At 39.4% G+C, this 19,131-nt stretch overlaps 1 protein-coding gene across 1 annotated transcript; it reads right to left on the bottom strand.

Annotated features, from left to right (window-relative positions):
* Nucleotides 1-2,887: 2,887 nt before the first annotated feature.
* PELI1 (pellino E3 ubiquitin protein ligase 1) lies at nucleotides 2,888-17,696 on the bottom strand. Its single transcript, XM_006880949.1, has 6 exons — nucleotides 17,556-17,696; nucleotides 14,456-14,585; nucleotides 10,173-10,274; nucleotides 4,809-5,006; nucleotides 4,531-4,719; nucleotides 2,888-3,688 (listed from the first exon to the last, which is right to left on the bottom strand). Exons 1-6 carry the CDS (start codon nucleotides 17,624-17,626, stop codon nucleotides 3,122-3,124), a joined length of 1,257 nt encoding a protein of 418 aa, XP_006881011.1. The 5' UTR covers nucleotides 17,627-17,696; the 3' UTR covers nucleotides 2,888-3,121.
* Nucleotides 17,697-19,131: the final 1,435 nt, after the last annotated feature.

Here is a 19,131-nt window from a genome sequence, read left to right as displayed (position 1 = left end):
TCTCTCAGGGAGGAAAGATAAGGAATGGCAAAGGACACACTGACAAAGGAGATTAATCAGAACTGGCTTTGACAAGCACTGTGGCAAATGGACAATTAAAACAGACATTCGGATGGCGGGGGAAGAAGAACAAACTGGGGAGGAGGGTAGAGAAAATGGTGCAGCAGTGAAGACCCAAAATCCCTGTAAATGTTCATTAAAATTAATAAAATTTAATAATAATAAAAAGGAAAAAAATTTTCTAAAAATCAGTCCTTTAAAACCTTCCGTCTGGACCCTAGTTCTGATCTACCAGTCGAGTTGCCAGTAGCCGGAATCAACATGACAGTAGCTGGTTTTTCCATGCTTTATAGGTTTACAGCCCACACGTGACGGGGCAGCCCTACTCTGTCCTTTAAAACTGCCATTGAGCCCGTTCCAGGTCAAACCCTCCAATGAGTTTCTGAGGCCAGAAATCCTAACAGGAAGAGATTGTCCTTCAGTGTCATCCTGTCTTGTGGGGTCGAACAATGGCATTGAACAATGGAAGATCCTTTAGTTAGGAAAGAAGCAAACAGTTTTGAGAAGGGTCATGGACCCCTACTTCTGGATGTCTGCACTGTCTTCATTCATGACCCACAAGTTTAGTGAAAGGAAATTGAACTCATTTGTTCAAATCAATAAACATTCAAGGATTCTTTCTTTGCTAAGAGTTCAGTCATAAATATTCTCGCTCTTGAGCTCAGTGCATTTAGGAGACCAACACAGAACTTCTTCTAAGGACTAGAACACTGGCATTCCCTCCAACAAGCAAAAGTGTTCCTTTCATTGGGCTCTGGCAAAACCCCCAATACTAATATTCAAAAAAGTTGTATAGAATAAACCCTAATGATTTAAACGTCTTAAGTTTTCAAAACTGAAATTTAAGAGGAAATGAACAGATTTTTGCCAGATTATCGTAAGAAATTCAGGCACTCTGAAAAGAGCATGAACCTTTCAAGGTACTGAACAGTCTGGTGTTCATGGTGATAAGAGCCAACCCTAGCAGGATTTTGCTTAGAAAAAGGTCTTGACTACTTAGGCATGATGAACAAAGTTCCTCTATGAATAAGAGATGCTTCCCCCCAAGAGAACTAGGGATTTTAAAGAGTTACAGTAAATGCAAATTCATTTCTTTCATATGAATATTTTTGGAGCATGAGGTAGATTTTGCACACAGATTCTGGTTTCTCACTGAGTTATGCAAAAATCAACTCAAGGAGACAAATTCATATATCTATTTTGAAAAGTATTTACTGCATTTGAATAAATTAATTGCAAATAAAAATTAGCTACAATATATAGCTTGAATAGAAATGATTAGAACAAATACAATATAGGACTGGATTTCCTTGCATTAGTCACAAGGCATGTGACAACCTAGAAAATTTCAAAATCATTTCTTTGAAAAAAGGGTTAACAGCAGTTACTGATACATAACAACTCGTAAACTTATGATACAAGTTTCCTGACATGCATTTCCTGAGTGAACCCAAATGATCATTTTGAACAAGGAAATTTTGACAGCTGAAGTAAAACAGTTCATGGCTTCCAAGCAACAAGGTTTTCTTGTGTTGTTTTTTGTTTGTTTTTTATAAAACCAAAAGAAAGAACAGCATTGTAGTAAGAGAAATTAAAGCTATGCTACCACATACAGAAATTTACTACTATCAATGAAATATACATTTTTTTTAACTCAACAACAAAACAGAAAGTCAAAAGATTAAAAAAATTATCCTGCCTCATCTAAAAGTATGCTGATTTCTACAAGTGTTAAAGGATGTGCTGTAGTGCAACTGTCTATTGTTTTCTTGTGATGCATTTAAAAAAAAAAAAAGAAGAGATAGGGATGGAGGTGAGAGGGTGAAAGACTTTTTATTGCTTCTGAAAGCAAAGAACTTACTGGAATTAAAGAATCAGCAGACCATGCAAGTGTGTCCGTCCACTCTTTTTCTGTGCTCACAGGCCAGTAAATGGTCACCTGTTACCAGGCACACTTACAGTTAAGGCTGGTCTGCTGGGGTCAATAAAAAACACCAAAAAAGGCGGGGCTCTGCTGTCACTCAACCCTTTGTATTTCCACATTTCTTAATGCCTGGATCCGGCCAAATATAGAAGTAATTATTTCTTCTTCTAAAAGCAAATCAAGCCACCCTCCTTTCAAGTGTTAATTTATGCTTTTTCTCAAGGGGATGGGTGGGGTTTTTTTTTCTTCTAGAAACAGTGAACAGATGAACCACAGTTTATATCTAAAAAATAAAGTTGCCAAATGTTGCTGATACTAAAAAGAGATTAGTAATCATGGGAGAAAAATAGATAATCTAGATTAAATTGCATATCCAAAGGAGCATATAAAATGTTTCTTAGCTTTAAGTTTCTGTTATAGTACTACACTCAAGAGAAACATTAAGGAAGAAAACAACTTTCCTGATTATCTTCAATGTGGTTAAACACACACACGTTTTACACAATGGTCAAACATGGATTTGATTTTACCAAGTATTCTGGTCTACCAAATCCCGTACTTAGATGAAGTGGTGATGGGGAGAGGCTAGCCTGCCTTTCTGAGCCTCGTCAATCCTGGAGTTCCATCTGCTAAGCTACCCTTCACATCCGAGATGTGACACCATGATCCGAGATCGCTACCATGCTACTCTATCTAGCACATTCCAAGGTATCTTCTATGATAAATAGAAAAAAAAGTTAATATACATGTTGCTGTATTTTACAATGTTTACAACAAACTGTAAACTAACATAGTTTGAACCAGCAGTACCCTCAGTCAGACACGCTTTCGACGCTGAGGATGGGTGATTCAAAAACACGAAACAAAGGCATCAAATGAGACTATGTCTTTTTCTCCTCAAAATAGATTTTCAAAACTCATGAATTCAGAAGTGTGGTACTTTCAGAAACCCCTCTGCTTGAGTTTCCCAGATTTTTGCTCAGAAATTGCTACTCTGTATTACAAATGCTTAGAAAAATTCTTTTATTTTAATGCAAATGGTTGGAGCAGAGAAAAGGGTGATGTGGACAATAGGCTGGAAATCCCGAATCTCTTAGCTTATAAATGTAGAATGCAGTTCTGGAGGCCCACGGTCCACTAGTCTAGAGGTCCCTGGAAGATGAGTCTGATGTAGCCTTGTTCGCCGGCCAGCTGATGGGCACAGAAAGGGCAGGCTGCGTGGAAGGTGTGCGTCCCGTGAGGGAGTGGGATCTGGGACCAGTACGCAGTTGTCTTTTCAGAACACACGTGGCCACACGGGCTGAAGGCGTGGGTGGGAGGGCCGGCGTCCACATAAAATCCCGCCTCGCAGCCGAGCCACAGAGGGACGTAGGGGCCGACTGACCGACACATGGGGCACTCCCGGTCCTTGCCATCCCTCTCCTCCTTGTTTCCCCAGTTATGGTAGCCGTGCACGTGGCCACAGCTCAGGTAGACCCAGGGCTGCTTCTCATCGACGACATCTTTCCTCTTCATGCTGGGAAACGCCAGGGTGTTGAAGCCCACGGGGCACTGAGGTCGGGCCGCGTTGATTTCCTGCCGCAAAGCTTCCAGATGCTTCACTGTGGGAGTGTGTGAGAGGCCTTCCGCCGTGCGCCACAGCAACGTCGCTCCACACAGGTCGATCAGAGAGCCGTCCTGTAGCTGATTGGTTTCAATCTCCACCTAGGGCATGAAAGAAAAAAGCTCACCATAATGGTTCAGACTTTGCCACGAGTTATGGTCACAAGTACTGCTTACTCAAGAGACTGCACTTCCTCTGTCGGGAAACTGATGGCAGCCGTGAAAAAGAGAACGACGAGAATCCAAATTATAATCTCTCAAAAGCTCACTGCCATCAGGTCAGACCTGACTCCTAGGCACCCTGCACAGGGTGTTGCAAGGAGACCAGCCATCCCCCTCCCTGGGAGCCACGGTGGATTCGAACTGCCAGGAGGGCAGCAGCACACCTCAGCCCGTGTCTGGCTGGGGCCGTGACACCAGAGCGCCTGGGGATCCACTCTCATCCACTCCGGGGTGGCCATTCTCTTCTTAATCACAGCAGAGATGGATTTACGATTCAAGTATTTGACTAATCTGTGATGCTAATTTTTTTCAGTTAGGTAACTATCATGGCCGAAGACATACAGGCATAAAGAGAAAACACACAGCATGGTGTTTAATTTGGGCTTTAAAATATATTCATGTAACTACAAAATAAACTTCTAAGTGTCTTCTAACTGAAAAGCTAAAATACAAACTAGTCCATGGAATCGGGAGTTCTGGCGGCTTGTGCTGCCAATCAGCTGCCGTGAGGGAGAGAGATGGATAATCACCTCCCATGTAACTGACAGCCTCTGAAAGCCGCTGGAGAGGTGGGCTCCGAATCAGTCCGACTCCCCGGCAGTGAGGGTGGGCTCCTCTAGAAGAGTGTTTTACAGCTGGACTTAGTGCTCTGTGACAGCAGTGACCTGAGATGGTTTGGAACACGGATCGCTGTGGTTAACTAAGCTGTGGATCAGATTTACCATCTTCCCCCTCTGCTGAGCAGATCTGGTTTCACGCAGGCTGAATACGTTCCCGCACACGGATATCTCTCTCCATATTCCGGGCTTGGAGTCTTCTGTGAACCCATTGCGCGGATGCATAACGAGAACGCCGTTGGTGGTTAAGCCGTCCATCTGCCCGTCTGATGTCTTCCATTTGGCTGCCTTCTCCTAGGAGGAAAGACAGGGGTGAGCTCCCATTAACTTGTAATCTGAAGCAGTTATAAAATAAAGCAGCACTGAGGAAAAAGGTGCTTTACCCCAAGGAAGATGTTTTTTGAGGAGTCAAATCCTGCAGCGTAGATCCGTGCTGTGAAGGGCGGATTCCGTTCACATATGATTCTACAGGCAAATCTTGATATGGTGCTTTGCACAGACTGCGTATCAGAATTGCTTTGACTTCCAGGAACTGTGTCGGTCACCACAAAATCGATGGGACTTTCAGTTGACCGGCCAATCTAAAAGAAAAAGAAATATCTATAAACCTATTCAAAGCAACAAGGGAAAACCCATTTAAGAAAGCACAGTAAGATAAAGAGCCTTCAGCCTCTGACATATCTACAGATGAACTTTAATGCTGAGGTATCAATAATTTCAATAACTAATCTGTTAGACTTTTATACAGTAACTAAGAGTATAGAATTATATGGGAGTTTATGACTCAGAATACAAAAAACCCTCAAAGAATGAATAATATTGATGAGATTCCAGATGGCTGTAAATTTTAATTTTAACCCTTTTGTATAGAAACCCTGTATAGGTCTATCCTCTTTAAAAGAAGATCTGGAATATTGTATGTTATATCTAACAACACATATGACAAATAAACTATATGACAGTACAACGTGTCTTCTGTTACTGTGTACTGCTGAGTGACACAGCTGACCCTCCGGTGGGCTTTCAGGGGTAGTAAACTGCGTGGGAGGAGACCGCTCATGCTTCTCCCCTGGAGCCGTTGGTAGATTCAAACCATATGCCTTTGCACTGGCAGCATAATTTCTTACCACCAAGCGAAGCAGGAGTGGCATCCACTTCCTAAACAACATGCCTCTGGAAACTCTATGAACTCTGAGAAATGACAATAGTGATAGAAAGACTTCAGGTATTTTGTTCATAGGGTCGCTATGAGTTGTGCTCGACTCGACGGCAGTCAACAACAACAAGAAGCCACTAGAGCTCTGGTGGCCTAGTGGTAAGAATCTGCACTGCATTCTTGAAAGCACACAGTTCTAATCCACCAGCTGCTCTACAGGAGAAGGACTGGCAATCTCCTCCCATGCGATTAACTGCCTCTGAAAATCTGCTGGAGGGTCCGTTCCAACCTCAAAGTACACAAAATAACAACACCAAGCCAGCAGGGCTCCTTTATGACTCTAGAACACTATGTTATGAATAGCGTTTACATTAAGCTAAATGCAGTGAGGGATACAGATGCTACTAAGGTGTGCAAGATCTTGATGTGAAAGGGCATACCCAGCCAGGCTTTGAGACTTAAGAACAGGATTTTCAAAAGGTATTCTCCCTGGGGAACCAGAGTGACAGTGCACAACATTTACTCATATGCTCCATCATCCTTTCCCCTTTCTTCCTGGTTCCTGAGCTTATGTGAGGGCAAAAAAAGTCCTCAGACAATAGCGCTACATGTGTGAGGGGGGGGTTTATGGATTGAAAAACTATTTCAGAGACAGTAGCTAGTACATAAATTAATATAATTTTTAAAAAAATCAAGTTGAAATGAACACAGAAAATCAGTGGGATAGCATTACTTAAAGCAAATATTTAAGTTTTCAGTTCACGACTGTATTTACTACCTAAGTATCCTAAGGCACAGAGGGGCAAAAAAAACAGACCCTCCTCAAAAACAATGACTTTCAAGGAGCCATTCTTTGCATAGTTGAATCTCTCAAGTTCCTTACACATCATACTTTTAGATAATATCCTTTAGTGTTTTCATTCTTCCATCAAGCTTGGGAATGTTTGTTTTTGGTTTAAGCCTCTTATTTATAGAGTCAACACCACCTCCTGGAGGGCCTTTGTATTTAAGGTAAGCCCCTTCTCTCCACTTTGGAGACTGGGGGCAGCAGTTCTACTCTGAAAGGTGGGCTCTCTTGTTTTGGTTGAGGGTCATGCGGAATGTGTGGTTGTTTTTGATTTAAGCCTCTTGTTTAGCATCAACACCACATGCTGGAGGGCCTTTGTATTTAAAAGTTGTGTGACCCTTGGACCTACTGTAATTAAAATTTAGAGGAACATTCTTCCCAGTGGTGCAGCACTGGTCTGTCACTTTGCTGTACTGAGGTACCTTGGAGTGGCTGTGATGAACTCTGTACCCCTGGGGTGCTGACTGCCATAAAGGTTACCTATGGCAGACAGTGTTTGGTGGAGATCCCAGATTTTGGAAGCAGGAGTGGCATCCACTTCAAAAACAACATGCCTCTGAAAACACTAAGAACTCTGAGCTATGACAATAGTTATAGAAAGGTATAGAAAGACTTCAGGTCTTTTGTTTATAGGGTCGCTATGAGTAGCTCGACTTGACGGCAATCAACAACAACAAGGTTTTATTTATATTAGATAGTTCTAGGTAGAAAGTGGCTGGTTAATAAATGTTAATGAGGTTGGGTTCCCCCTTTATTACTTTTTAAGATAATGATATCAAGAGAAAACAGTCTCCAATCTTGGAATCAAACAAAGCAAGAGTTGGACTGAAGATAATATTTAGAACCGAGGCACAGAACTAAAAAGTGACAATTTGGGGAGAGAGAGTTCCAGTTGAGTTGACATTTCATTTAGGCCTTAGAGATTTCAGCTATCAAAACAACACTGATAATGGCAAATAATAACAAAGTCATCATAAAGAGGAAAAACAGCTACAAATGGAATCAGATGCCAAGAAGTGATTGTATATGTCACCCAATGCACAATGAGAACTTTATGTATTTGTACACTTTATAATTCTTCTTCTTTGAAATGACTGTAAGATAGAGATCTTATCATGGCATCCACTTCTACATCCATGAAAAACTTCAGTGGTTCCTTACGGTCTACACAGTGTCAATATTCCTCATACGATGATTTCCTGTCTATCAGTCTAGTTCAATGCCTTGTTATTTGTAATCATATAAAAATTATATTCTAGCTATAAGTAGCTTATCCATCAATTTTCTTGTCTGACACCTGTTCTGCCAGAATGTCTTTCTACTGATTGGATGGGCAAAATTCTATGCAACCTTCAAGGTCCAGATGAAAATCCTTCTCTTCCCCATCTTTCTCCAACCCAATCAGCTGTTTACATTATTTAGACCACCTTCTAGAGTCACCTTCTAGAGACTCCCCTGATTTATCGCATAGTACTAAGCAAGACAAGCTCAACTTGAATACTTGTTGAATTCAACAAGAAATGTTCTGTTTAGAAGGCAGGTGATCCTAGAGTTTTAAAAACCAGTTCCTTAGGGACTAGTTTCTGCTGTATCTTATCTTAGTTTTACTTCTGAAGAAATGGTTGCATTTTCCAATGGTATACTGTCAGAGAAAGGGCCTCCTCAGTTTATAATATTGGGAAGAAACTTGATACTTAATATGAAGGAAATATTAAAAAAAAACGTTAAAACATATTTAAGGGCCTCTGACAAACGGTGAAGGTGCTCTTTGTGCAATGAGGGATACTTGGTTTAATCCCAATTTTATTTCCAACTAATTGTATAACCTGTAACTTTCAGTTAGAGATGATTTCAGGAAGGCCACGAACAAATGATAAAAAAAAAAGAGAGAGAAAATAATAGAAGATACTTTCTGATACTAAGATTTTGATCTGTGATCTTGAGCCCCCAAAAGTGAGGCATATTTAACAAATTATCCATGACAGAAAATGTTGCAATGAATTCTATAGCTTTGTAGTAGGTTTTTGGTACGATCTAAGCCTCTTTTCCCATTAAGAATGTTTTATTTGTTTAAGTAAAAACAAAGAAGACATTACTGAATACACGCCTCAACTACAGACACACTGTACTAAAATGAACTCAGTATTTCATTAAAAGTGATAGGGGATGGTTCAACCACTATATGGAAGGCAGCCTGGCACTTAAGAGTTGGAAATAGAAATACCATTTGACCCACCAATTTCATCAGTAGGAATATCCTCTAAAGAAACTAGAGCCACAACTCAAACAGATGTATGCACACTTATGTTTACTGCTGAGTTATTGATACGAGCAAAGAGATGGAACCAACCCAAGTGCACATCAACAGATGAATGGATATATAGTATATTCACACAATAGATATATGACACATTCACACAATGAAATATTACACAGCACTGAAAACAATGAACTCGTAAAACATTACACAACATGGGTGAGCTCAGAGGACATTATACTGAGTGAAATATCTCAGTCACAAAAGGACAAATAACTGCATAACACCACTGTTATATAACAGGACTGACACAGGGGATTGGGAGAATAGGAATAAAGTGGATAGATAATAAAAACTGCACTGGAACAGATGAGGGGAAGACCTGTCTGAAAGGAATGTATGATTAGGTAGACTATGACAACAATCTGGAACAAGTATATTTCAAAGTGTATTGGGGGCAGGGGAGCGAGGAAAAATGTGTAAAAGTGAATGAATAAAAAAGATATATATATATATAAAAAAATAACTGTGATAGGGGAGGAAGGGACTTCGAAGAGATATTTTGCTTCTGATTATATTTAATGACACCTCTAAGTCTTTTCACTTTTATTTAATTTTATGAAAACAAATGAAAAAGTCAGTGAGCTAATAATTAGGAGATTAACATTATCAAGTACTTTATATCCTTTTTTAAAAAGCCCAAGATTTTACAAAAATCAACATTAAGGATGAAGATATCATGAATTTTATTTACATCCTTGGGCTTATTATTTTATAGAAATATTAAAATCAAGAATGAGAGAAAATGTTTTCTTGCACTAGTATCTTTGACCAATAATGTGGTGAGAAAGCAGCTTGACCTCACAGCTGTGACATGAATACAGGTAACCCCGTGGCTCATCACGCACTCGAGGAACTGTATTTACCACAACCAGCATTTCGATTTCTTTGGACACCTTATTGTTAGTAATCTGCACTACACAAAATGTAACAGCATGGAAATGTGCTGATGGTATTATTCTTAGGCCAACTCTTAATGACAAAGATCAATTTATAAAGACCCTAATAATAACAAAACCTTGAAAATATATCATCACCAGCCTATGCTATGCTCTTAGGTATGAACCCTGTTGTAAACTGGCAACTATATGTAATTTGAAACTACTTTTTGTTGTTTAGACAGAGGTGAGAGTGGCAAAACAAAGAGAGAAGATAGTAATAAACAACTCATTAAATCCCTCAACAGCCGGCCTCCTGTTTTATACCCATAGCGGACCCTCTTCCAGCAGGTTTTCAGAGGTAGTAAACTGCACAGGAAGATAATGCCCATCTTTCTCCCACGGAGCAGTTTGGTGGATTCAAACGCAATGCCTTCAGGATTGCAGTGCAGCTTCTCACCACCAGGCCACCAAAGCTCCCTTAACACTGACAACAGATTTTTAACCTCCCAAGAGAAACAACAAGAAACAATTCAGATGTTTGACTACCTGAAACATATCAGTGTTGCTGTCATGAGTATATTCCACCACCACCGTCTGGGCCCGAGACAACGTGTATGATATGCTATGCTGGTCCTTGTTGCTTATCGCCTGAGAAAGAAAAGGTTATCATGCAACAATTAGCATGCAAATCTTTCAAATCAGATTACTTTTTAATTTTAAAAAGTTTATTTATTATACATGTGACTTATGTATGCATTTCCCCCTGAAAGTTAGAATAACATATACAACCTCAGTCGTGGCAGACCAGATACTCAGATTGAGTATAAAATACCTAGGAGTTACAGGTTAAGGTCACAGAAAACTTCAAAATCTGCATCTCTCTTATAAATATTTTAATTTATAAAGGAAGTGAAGTAAAATTCCATCCAGAAAATGAAAAGAGTTTTTAGTACTGCCCTGATAAAATATGTAGGGACATTAGACAAAATTTTGCAAGGCAAGTCTTATTTTTAAAAGTCAAAGAGTTAAACGTTAACAAAGTAGAATGAACATGTTTTCTTAACTATTCAATGATTCTATACACAGCAACTACTTGCCAGATACAAAACCATTCACAGAATGGTTAAACATTACAAAAGAAAAGGGATACAAAGCTAATGACTGTACTTCTGATGTATCCCAGGCCAAATATACTGCGGAAAGAACTTTTCAGCTTTGTTTTCAGATGTATTCTATGTAAATAGCTGAGCTGATAGTATCAGAGAAGCAAAAACCTAGTCACAGCACAAAGGATGTGGAAACAGACTTCACAAAAGAAAAACAGATATGAACACAGGGGAGTGCTTATTACATAGCAAAGAGGCTGCATGAAAGAGGCTTTTTAATTAGAACTTGTGCATTATAACAGTTGATTTAGTTTTAATTTCCAGTTAATCTAAAAATAATTAATAATTAATAACAACAACAACAACAACAATAATAATAAACACCCTAAAGCTATAGCTTTAAAATTGGGAAATTTTCCAATGCTCACCTAAACAGCAACCGTTCAAGGCTTACCAGTGTTAATTTTACTTCTCTTTTTTATCTTTAAGAAAGAAAATGGGAAGGCTCTTGCGTGAAAAAGAATGTATTTGAATGTTACAAATAAATTAATATAAAATAAAAACACCAAAAAAACCCACAAAACAACAACCAAAAAAAGTTAAGTTCTACAGATACAATCTTGAGTATCCACATCACCTTCCCTATTTCCCCAGATAGAGGTACCCACTTTTCAGAATGTAGCATTACTACTCCTATACATGCTGCCAGTATTCCTACTACTTATTTCTGTATGCATAAACACGGTACAATTGCTTTGTAAGTTTCAAACCCCAAAATCACTTGGTGAACTTACTTTTAAGTAACTGACTTTTCAAATAAATACTCAGTGTTTTAGATGTTAATTCTAATTGACCTTATGGATATTTAAGAACCAATTTTGGAGTACTCTGGGTTTATAATTCTGGTTTTCATATATTAAACTCACTCTTAGATTGAAAAGAAAAACTACCCCAAGTTAAGTCTGGAGCTAAATGGTTTGGAAGGCAGAATTTAACTATCCATCCAGATGATGTCTGACTAAAACAATTATTTTTCTCCATCCAGATGATGTCTGACTAAAACAATTCTTTTTCTTCACGATCTCACTAGTATTCTCCTCCAAAGCTGAATAAAGAGTCGAGTCAATCTTTGATCTCTAAGATTCTTGGTCTAAGGTGAAAATTAGAAACAAAACAAAGCTAAACAAAACAATGAAAATAAGTGGAGTATGATAAGGTGAAAAGGGAAGTAAAAGTATATAGAATAGAATATTGCAGAGGTAGGGGTAAAGGGAGCTTTGGTGGCTTAGTGGCAAGGAGTTGCACTGCCAACTCAAACGTAGGTGTTTCAAATCTACCAGCTGCTTTGTGGGAGAAAGATGGGTCCTCTTCTCCATGTGATTTACAGTCTCTGAAAACTTGCTGAGGGTCAGCTATGAGTAGATGGCACAGACATCTAGAGACAATATTGTCTAAAAGAATTATAGGCACATTTTTGGGGCTCTCACAAAGATTTGATGGCTCGAGTGGTATTTAGTGGATGAAGAACAAGATCATCAAGTGTCCTGCAATTATGTGGGACACTACAAAATGAAGGAATGTCACAGCCCAATGTCAAAAGCATTCCTGTGGAGGAAAGCTCAAGAGGCTGCTCATACTGCATCAACAAGCCAGTCATTGCCGTGAGAGTCGTGAAACATTCCTTCTCTATAAAGGAACGGCAAAAACCACCTAAGGAACAAGTATCACATCTCTACACTGCAGTCCCAACTAGTAATAGCTTAGTCAGACTAAAGAATTCTGTTTCACACATCAAACTAGATGTAAGACGAAGTCTAACTTCAGGAACTGGAGCTGTGACTCTAAAACAGAGCATTCTCTGCCAACTTTACTGTGTCTGAATTATTCAATTTACAAAAAATCCTTCAGTTGTGTAATAATGTACTATGAGACTGGTGTCTGGATTAAGTGCTTCCAGAAATCAAAGGACTCTATTTGTTCTAGGAGCTCACCACAGTATCAAGTCACAGCTCAAGTTATAAAATTGAAAACAGGAAATCAAAAGAAACGAAAACGTTTGACATTCCCCCAACCTCCCAAGCTAAGAAAAGCCGAGTGTCCTGAAATAGGGCAGCAAGTTTTCTGAAGATCAGGGGAGGGAGTGGGGGAAGGGCTGGCCAGGGGTGAGAAGTGATACTGTAGATATAGTTGGATACTTGCTTTTATAACTTGATTTAATTTAATCATTACTGAGGATTTACTTTGTACAAGGTACTCTGCTGAAAGCCATGAAAAAAATTTATAAAGCAAACAAAAAAAAAGAAACAAAAGTAGGTACATTGACAGGACAGGCCTTTAGTTAAAAATAATCACCTCTTTCATGGAAATGAAAAATAAACAAACTAAATTAATAAAAAAAAACAAAAACAAAAAACAAACAAACAAAAAAACCCAATCACCTCATCCAAACAAACTTCTGAGACCTGAACACATGTATCATACACATAGCCCAGGCAAGGTCCTCAAACAAGAGAACAGCAACTCCCAATCTCTCACAGAAAATAAATGCACAATTCTGAATCCTGGATAAAGCTCCTGCTCCCTGTCTTTTATTTCTTAAAATAAGAAAAAGATGTTTAACAACTATGAGATATCATCTCACCCCAGTGAGAATAGCAAGATTTAACAGAAAAGCAAACAACAAATGCTAGTGAGGTTGTGGAGAAAACGGAATCCTTATTCACTGTTGGTGGGAGTGTAAAATGGTACAACCACTGTGGAAGGCAGTATTGGTGCTTTCTGAAAAAGTTGGAAATAGAAATACCATTTGACCCAGCAATTCCACTACTGGGAATATACCCCAAAGAAACCAGAACTGCCAGTCAAGGAGATATATGCACACTCATGTTTATTGCAGCTTTGTTCACAATAGCAAAGAGTAAGAAACAACCCAAGTGCCCATCAAGAAATGAATGGATAGAGAAGCTGTGGTATATCACACAATGGAATACTATGCTGCACTGAAAAACAAAGAACTCATGAAATATACAAAATGGGTGACCCTGGAGGACACTATGCTCAGTGAAATATCTCAGTCACAAAAGGACAAATATTGCAAAGTATCACTGTTGTAAAGCGGGACTGACATTATAGTTGGGGGGAAACGAAGAGGTGATAAATGATGTATACTGCATTAAAACAGATAAGGGAGAGAATTGTTAAGGAGGAATATAGGATTAGGTATTATTGTCATGACAGGAGTCCAGAATGAAGCTGCATAGTGGAGTGGGTGTGTGAGTGGGGGTGAGTGTGTGCATAATAATGAAATAATTTTTTTTCTCCTTTCCAAAGAGAAAAGGGAACTGGGGGGAGGGGTGGGCAGGGAGGACTGGGGGGAGGGGTAGGCAGGGAGGAAAGTGTGCAACTAGGAAAGAATGGAAATCCAAAGTCTCTGTAAACTTTCATTAAAATAAATTTTTATAAAAAAGAAAAGAAAAAGAAAAAAGACGTTTCTTTCTAATTTCCACCCACTAATTCTGGTTTGCCATAGAGAAAAAAGTTTGATCCTTCTTCCATATGGCAGCCTCTCAGATATCATGTCTTAAAAAATTTCTCCTCAGATGTAAACAAGAGAGAATTTCTGAAAGAAAAATGCAAAGAGAATGCTAGAGACTATAACAACACATACAAATCTTTCAGTTTCTCCACAGAAGTATATTTAGTTTCTGGTACGTTTTTTTTTACCTTTGCAGCCTGAGGAGTACAAGCAATGTGCACAGTGCTGGGCTTCACCCCATTTGCCTTGGGTCTTTTAAACAAAGCAAACCTACTTTTCCTCCTTCCTCTATCGCCATTTGGGAGTGACCCATTATACCTGATGAAGGGAAAAGAAAGTTTAGACAATCTCCTATAATAACCAAGAAATTATACAACAATGGCCTACCTTGCCTGACAGAATGAATCCCCAATTAATTATCTATTAACACATCATAATGATCTCAAAATCCTTTTAGCAACTGCTGATTCCAAGACCAGATGCTTGGGTGTGAAACAAAATGAGATTCTTTGTGGTCATGTTCAAAGTCACAGAGATGCACTTCTTAGGGTATACACATGGCTTTGAGTTATTGGCATTTTTTTTCCCTTCCTTCTGTATTATAGACAATCAAGAGTTGATTAATGGGATGCCTGACTCATCATATTTTTTAAGTTGAATGTTTGTATGTGCTAATATAACCTTTAAAAGTACAGTCCATATTGTTCAAAATAGAATCAGCTGTAATTGTGAATCAAACACTTTAAATAGATGAACTTTTCAAACAAGGAAATTTTACGTTTTCAATTTTCCCTTGAGTTGCACCTACTTAGATGTGTGTGTGTACACACACACACACACACATTCATATTCTAGTGTCAGGATCTGCCCAACTTAGAAGTCTGCTTAAGTTACAGTTAAATACATGTCTGTTGTACAGATCTTACAACCCATCTTCTGGGTCACAAGCTGTACACCGTATGTGCCCTAAAGATAAACCAAAAAAAAGCAAGGACTGAACAAATGGGGGAAAGGTATCCAGACATGCCCCCTTCCCGCCACCTGGGTGTTTATACCACCCCAGGCAGTGGTGGGTTCTATCCACACATTACTTCACTCAAGCCATCATCACAAAAACAGCAAGACTGGCATCACAGACCTCATACTCGGGCCCAAGGGGATTAAGTAATTTTCTGAAAGGCACAAACCATGCAGTAGTAAAACCAGAATTTGAATCCAGGTGTGTTTGTCCTGCTTTCCTCCGCCCTGCCCTACCATTTTACTATGGCAGAAACGGTATTTTCACAACCACCTCTTCTCATTTCCTCATGCCCCTCAACAAAATCTTGGTTGACTGTCTTGCAGAGAATTGGCTAATAAGAGGAGGTGGGGGGGGAATGAGGAAAGGGATAAGGGCAAGTTTGGCAGTTAAAGAAGAATGAAATTGCTGTAAAATGACCCAAATTAGTGGCTGACAGGTTCTAAAGCTGAGGAGGGAGCTTTTCCAATGACTGCCATATACAGAAATCAAATCCATCTCTTGTAAAAATAAAATGCTGGTTTCTGTTAGAGAAAGCCTTGCTAATCTTGCCATCTCTCCCACTCAAAGGTCAGAGTGCAGCCCTCAGCTAACCCACTAATTAATTATGCTATTCTAGGACATATGCTGTGAGCAGCCCCACTGAGAGCCCCTCACCACCATCCCCCCAGTACCATGACTCATTTCTCCTTTGTCAGGATCCATGCTCTCTATTCTCACACTGTGTTCCTGTAGCTCAAAGCTTATTTTTATTTAATTTTTTTATTCTTCATAGTTAAAACCCCCAAACCAAACTCTGTCACTGTAGCCATACAATTTAGTGGCATAAATTTGAGCCATAATACTGTACAATTATCACCATTATTTCCAAAACTTTTTCATTAACTCAAATTAAAATTCCTTTTAAGTAGCAAAAGAACAAAGATGACAATCTCGTCCCGCTTCCTTTAGCCTTCAAAGAGGGCGAGGAAAAACATTATTTTCACTTTAAACAGTGAGGGTCTGATTCAGGAACAATTATTGTTGTAAAGGATTACTTGAAAAACTGCTATACCAAGAGAGGCAGTTCAAAGTGAAACATAGCATCTTTAACTCTATTCTTCAGATGACTTTCGAGGTTTTCTTAGCTTAGAAGAGGAGGCTAAGAGCTGTTATTGATGCCACTGGAACATATGTGATTGGAGCTGGTAATTTTACATAGAGATTTCCATGTAGATTTTGAGTATTATAGTTATTACAGTAAATCTGGTTTTGAGAGGGGGAAATGTTTGAAATCTTTCAAAGGGTCCTACGTGGTCTTGCCTACCCATCATTTACAGAAGAGGAAGGTGAAGTGCAGAGTGGCGCAATGCCTTGTCTTAGTTACACAACTGGCAGCACAGAGTAAGCACTAGAACTTAAGACTCCTGACTTCTCACTGAGCTCACACACCATAACATCTTGGTCTCTCTCACTATTTCAGTGCAAACTACAGGCACGAGAACTTGCACAAACCTGAGTGAAACGTGCTGCAATGTCTCAATCTGCTCTTTAGGCAAAAAGAGAGAAACAGAAGGGGAGACTGAGCTTTGCTGTTTCTAGTATTTAAGATCTCCCATGAACAGAGCCTGAAATTTTGGCTTTGTTTTGACAGGTATGGAAAGTTTAGAATTCTCTATTCCTAAATCTACACATGGTCTCTCTGGGAGCTGAGCAGATAAGATGACTTTTGAAGCGAATAAACAGCAAGGCCCCGGACTGGACAGTCCTCAAGTCACCAGCACATGCCCAGCAACCTCCTCTCATAAATAATGACCTCAGCACAAAGCAACTATGACCTCAGAGGGCAGAAGAACAAGGAAGCACTGACCTCCATGAACCACCTACTACACTAGGGAAGAGATTTTTGGTAAAGTTGACTAAAGCAACTTCTTCTACAGAAAAGAATAAAAAAAAAAGAAAAGAAAAGAAACACTGCATGCTGACATTAGTCAAATAACTTTCATTTTTACCCTGTAGGAAACAGTCCCTTTTTATGTGTTTACAGTTAAGCAAAGTTTAAGAGTATAAGCAGTGTTTGTACTTCTAAGAGATGGCATAAACAAGGGACTTTAAAGTTCCTTGATCTGGTAGCATTATCCTGGAATTTTAATCCTTTCAGGAAGCACGTACACTATGAATTCATAAAAAACAACAAAACCACACCAGACCCTCCCCCAACCAACTAATACCTCCTTTCAGCACAGATGTTATAACGGATGCGTGTTATCCATCAGACGGTGAAAACTCACCCTAAGACAATAAGTTCACCATACTTGACCGGTGCTTTGGACGGATGATTTTCTTGATCAGGAGAAAACATGAGCTTGGCTGTCTTCCTCAAATCTCTGTTCACTGATCAGGAGGCTTGGGACACCTTTCGCATTATTTCCTAGAGGGGAAAAGTTTTCATTAATAATAAGAACAACGAATTTCAGTTCAAATTTAAAAAGGTACACTGCTGCAGTCCGTTTGAGTCCAATATTATGCACAGCACACAAAGTGGGACACTACCTTCAACAATGGTGATACATTAATACAAATGCTTAAGGACGTTAGAAACAGTGAAGTCTGGATGAGAGCATGGATATACTTTTCCTTATCTCTCCTTCAGACACAAGAAAAATTTTATTCTACTTAAAAGCATAAAATGCTAAAAAGGAAAGAGAAGTGCAGATCCGCTGGGATCTTGGGGCCCAAGCATGAATACGGGTTTTTTTGGTGCCTTATACATTTTAGACTTGGAACTGAAGAAGTCAGAAAGCTGGGAACGTTAACTGGCAAGGACAATCACTACCACAGCCTCAGCAAAAGCCTGCTCCCTCCAGCCAAAGAACAGGAAGGAGACAGCCTGGAGGATAAAGAACTTCTGACAACTACTCTATCTGGTCAAACGCCATGGAAAACGCAGTGGCCTCACTTCCACCCTTACCAGGAAGTGGGAGGGGAAGCTGAGGCACTGCCTATCAGGTATCAGAAAGGAACAGAGAACTCAGGACAAGTTCCTCACGTCCATCATGTGTGTGTGTGGGTGTCTCAGTAGAGACTCACATGAGAGGCTAGAACACCCACCCCCTTCAGGCCAGCAAAAGACTTCTACGTCCCTCAGGCAGTAATGAGGGACCTATTTCTCTGCAAGACTGGAGAAAGGAAATTTAGATCTATCCGTAACCTAAGAATATAACATGAAAATTTCTAGGTTCCAAAAGTAAATTATATATCATACCAAGAACCTGGAAGATACAAAACAGAACAAAACTAGGTAAGTAATAGTTGCGAAAACTGAGATGACAGCTATTAGAATTAGTTGACAAATATTTTAAAACAGCCATGATAGAAATGTCTCCATGAACAATCATTAACACCTTGAGATAAAAAATAGAAAACCTCAAGGAAAAAATTCTCAGCAGAGACACTGTGACTGTTTCTAGATGCTGCTGAGTCAACTATGAGTCCACTCGGTGATCTATGAACAAGGGATCTGAACCTCGTCCTCTCCTTGGCTGTCCTCATCTCTGACACACGCTGGCCTGCTGCTAGTCACTGTTAATCCACTTTATTGAAGGGTCCCTCTCTTGCTGACCCTCCACTTTTCCAAACATGATGTCCTTTTCCAATGATTGGTCCTTTCTAGAAACATGCTCAAAATATGTGACATGAAGCCTCACCATCCTCGCCTCCAAGGAACACCCTGGCTGCACCTTCTTTAGGACATAATATTTGTTTGCTATTAGGCAGTCCATGGAATATTCAGTACTCTTTTCCAACACAACTCAAAGGTATTGATTCTTCTTAGTCATTGTCAACTTTCAGATGCATAGCAAGTAA

This window comes from Elephantulus edwardii, unplaced genomic scaffold, assembly GCF_000299155.1.
Source record: "Elephantulus edwardii isolate Elephantulus edwardi_28Jun2011 unplaced genomic scaffold, EleEdw1.0 scaffold00011, whole genome shotgun sequence".
NCBI classification, from domain to species: Eukaryota; Metazoa; Chordata; class Mammalia; order Macroscelidea; family Macroscelididae; genus Elephantulus; species Elephantulus edwardii.
Note: the sequence above shows the minus strand (reverse complement) of the source record. Positions and strands in the feature narration are given on the sequence as shown.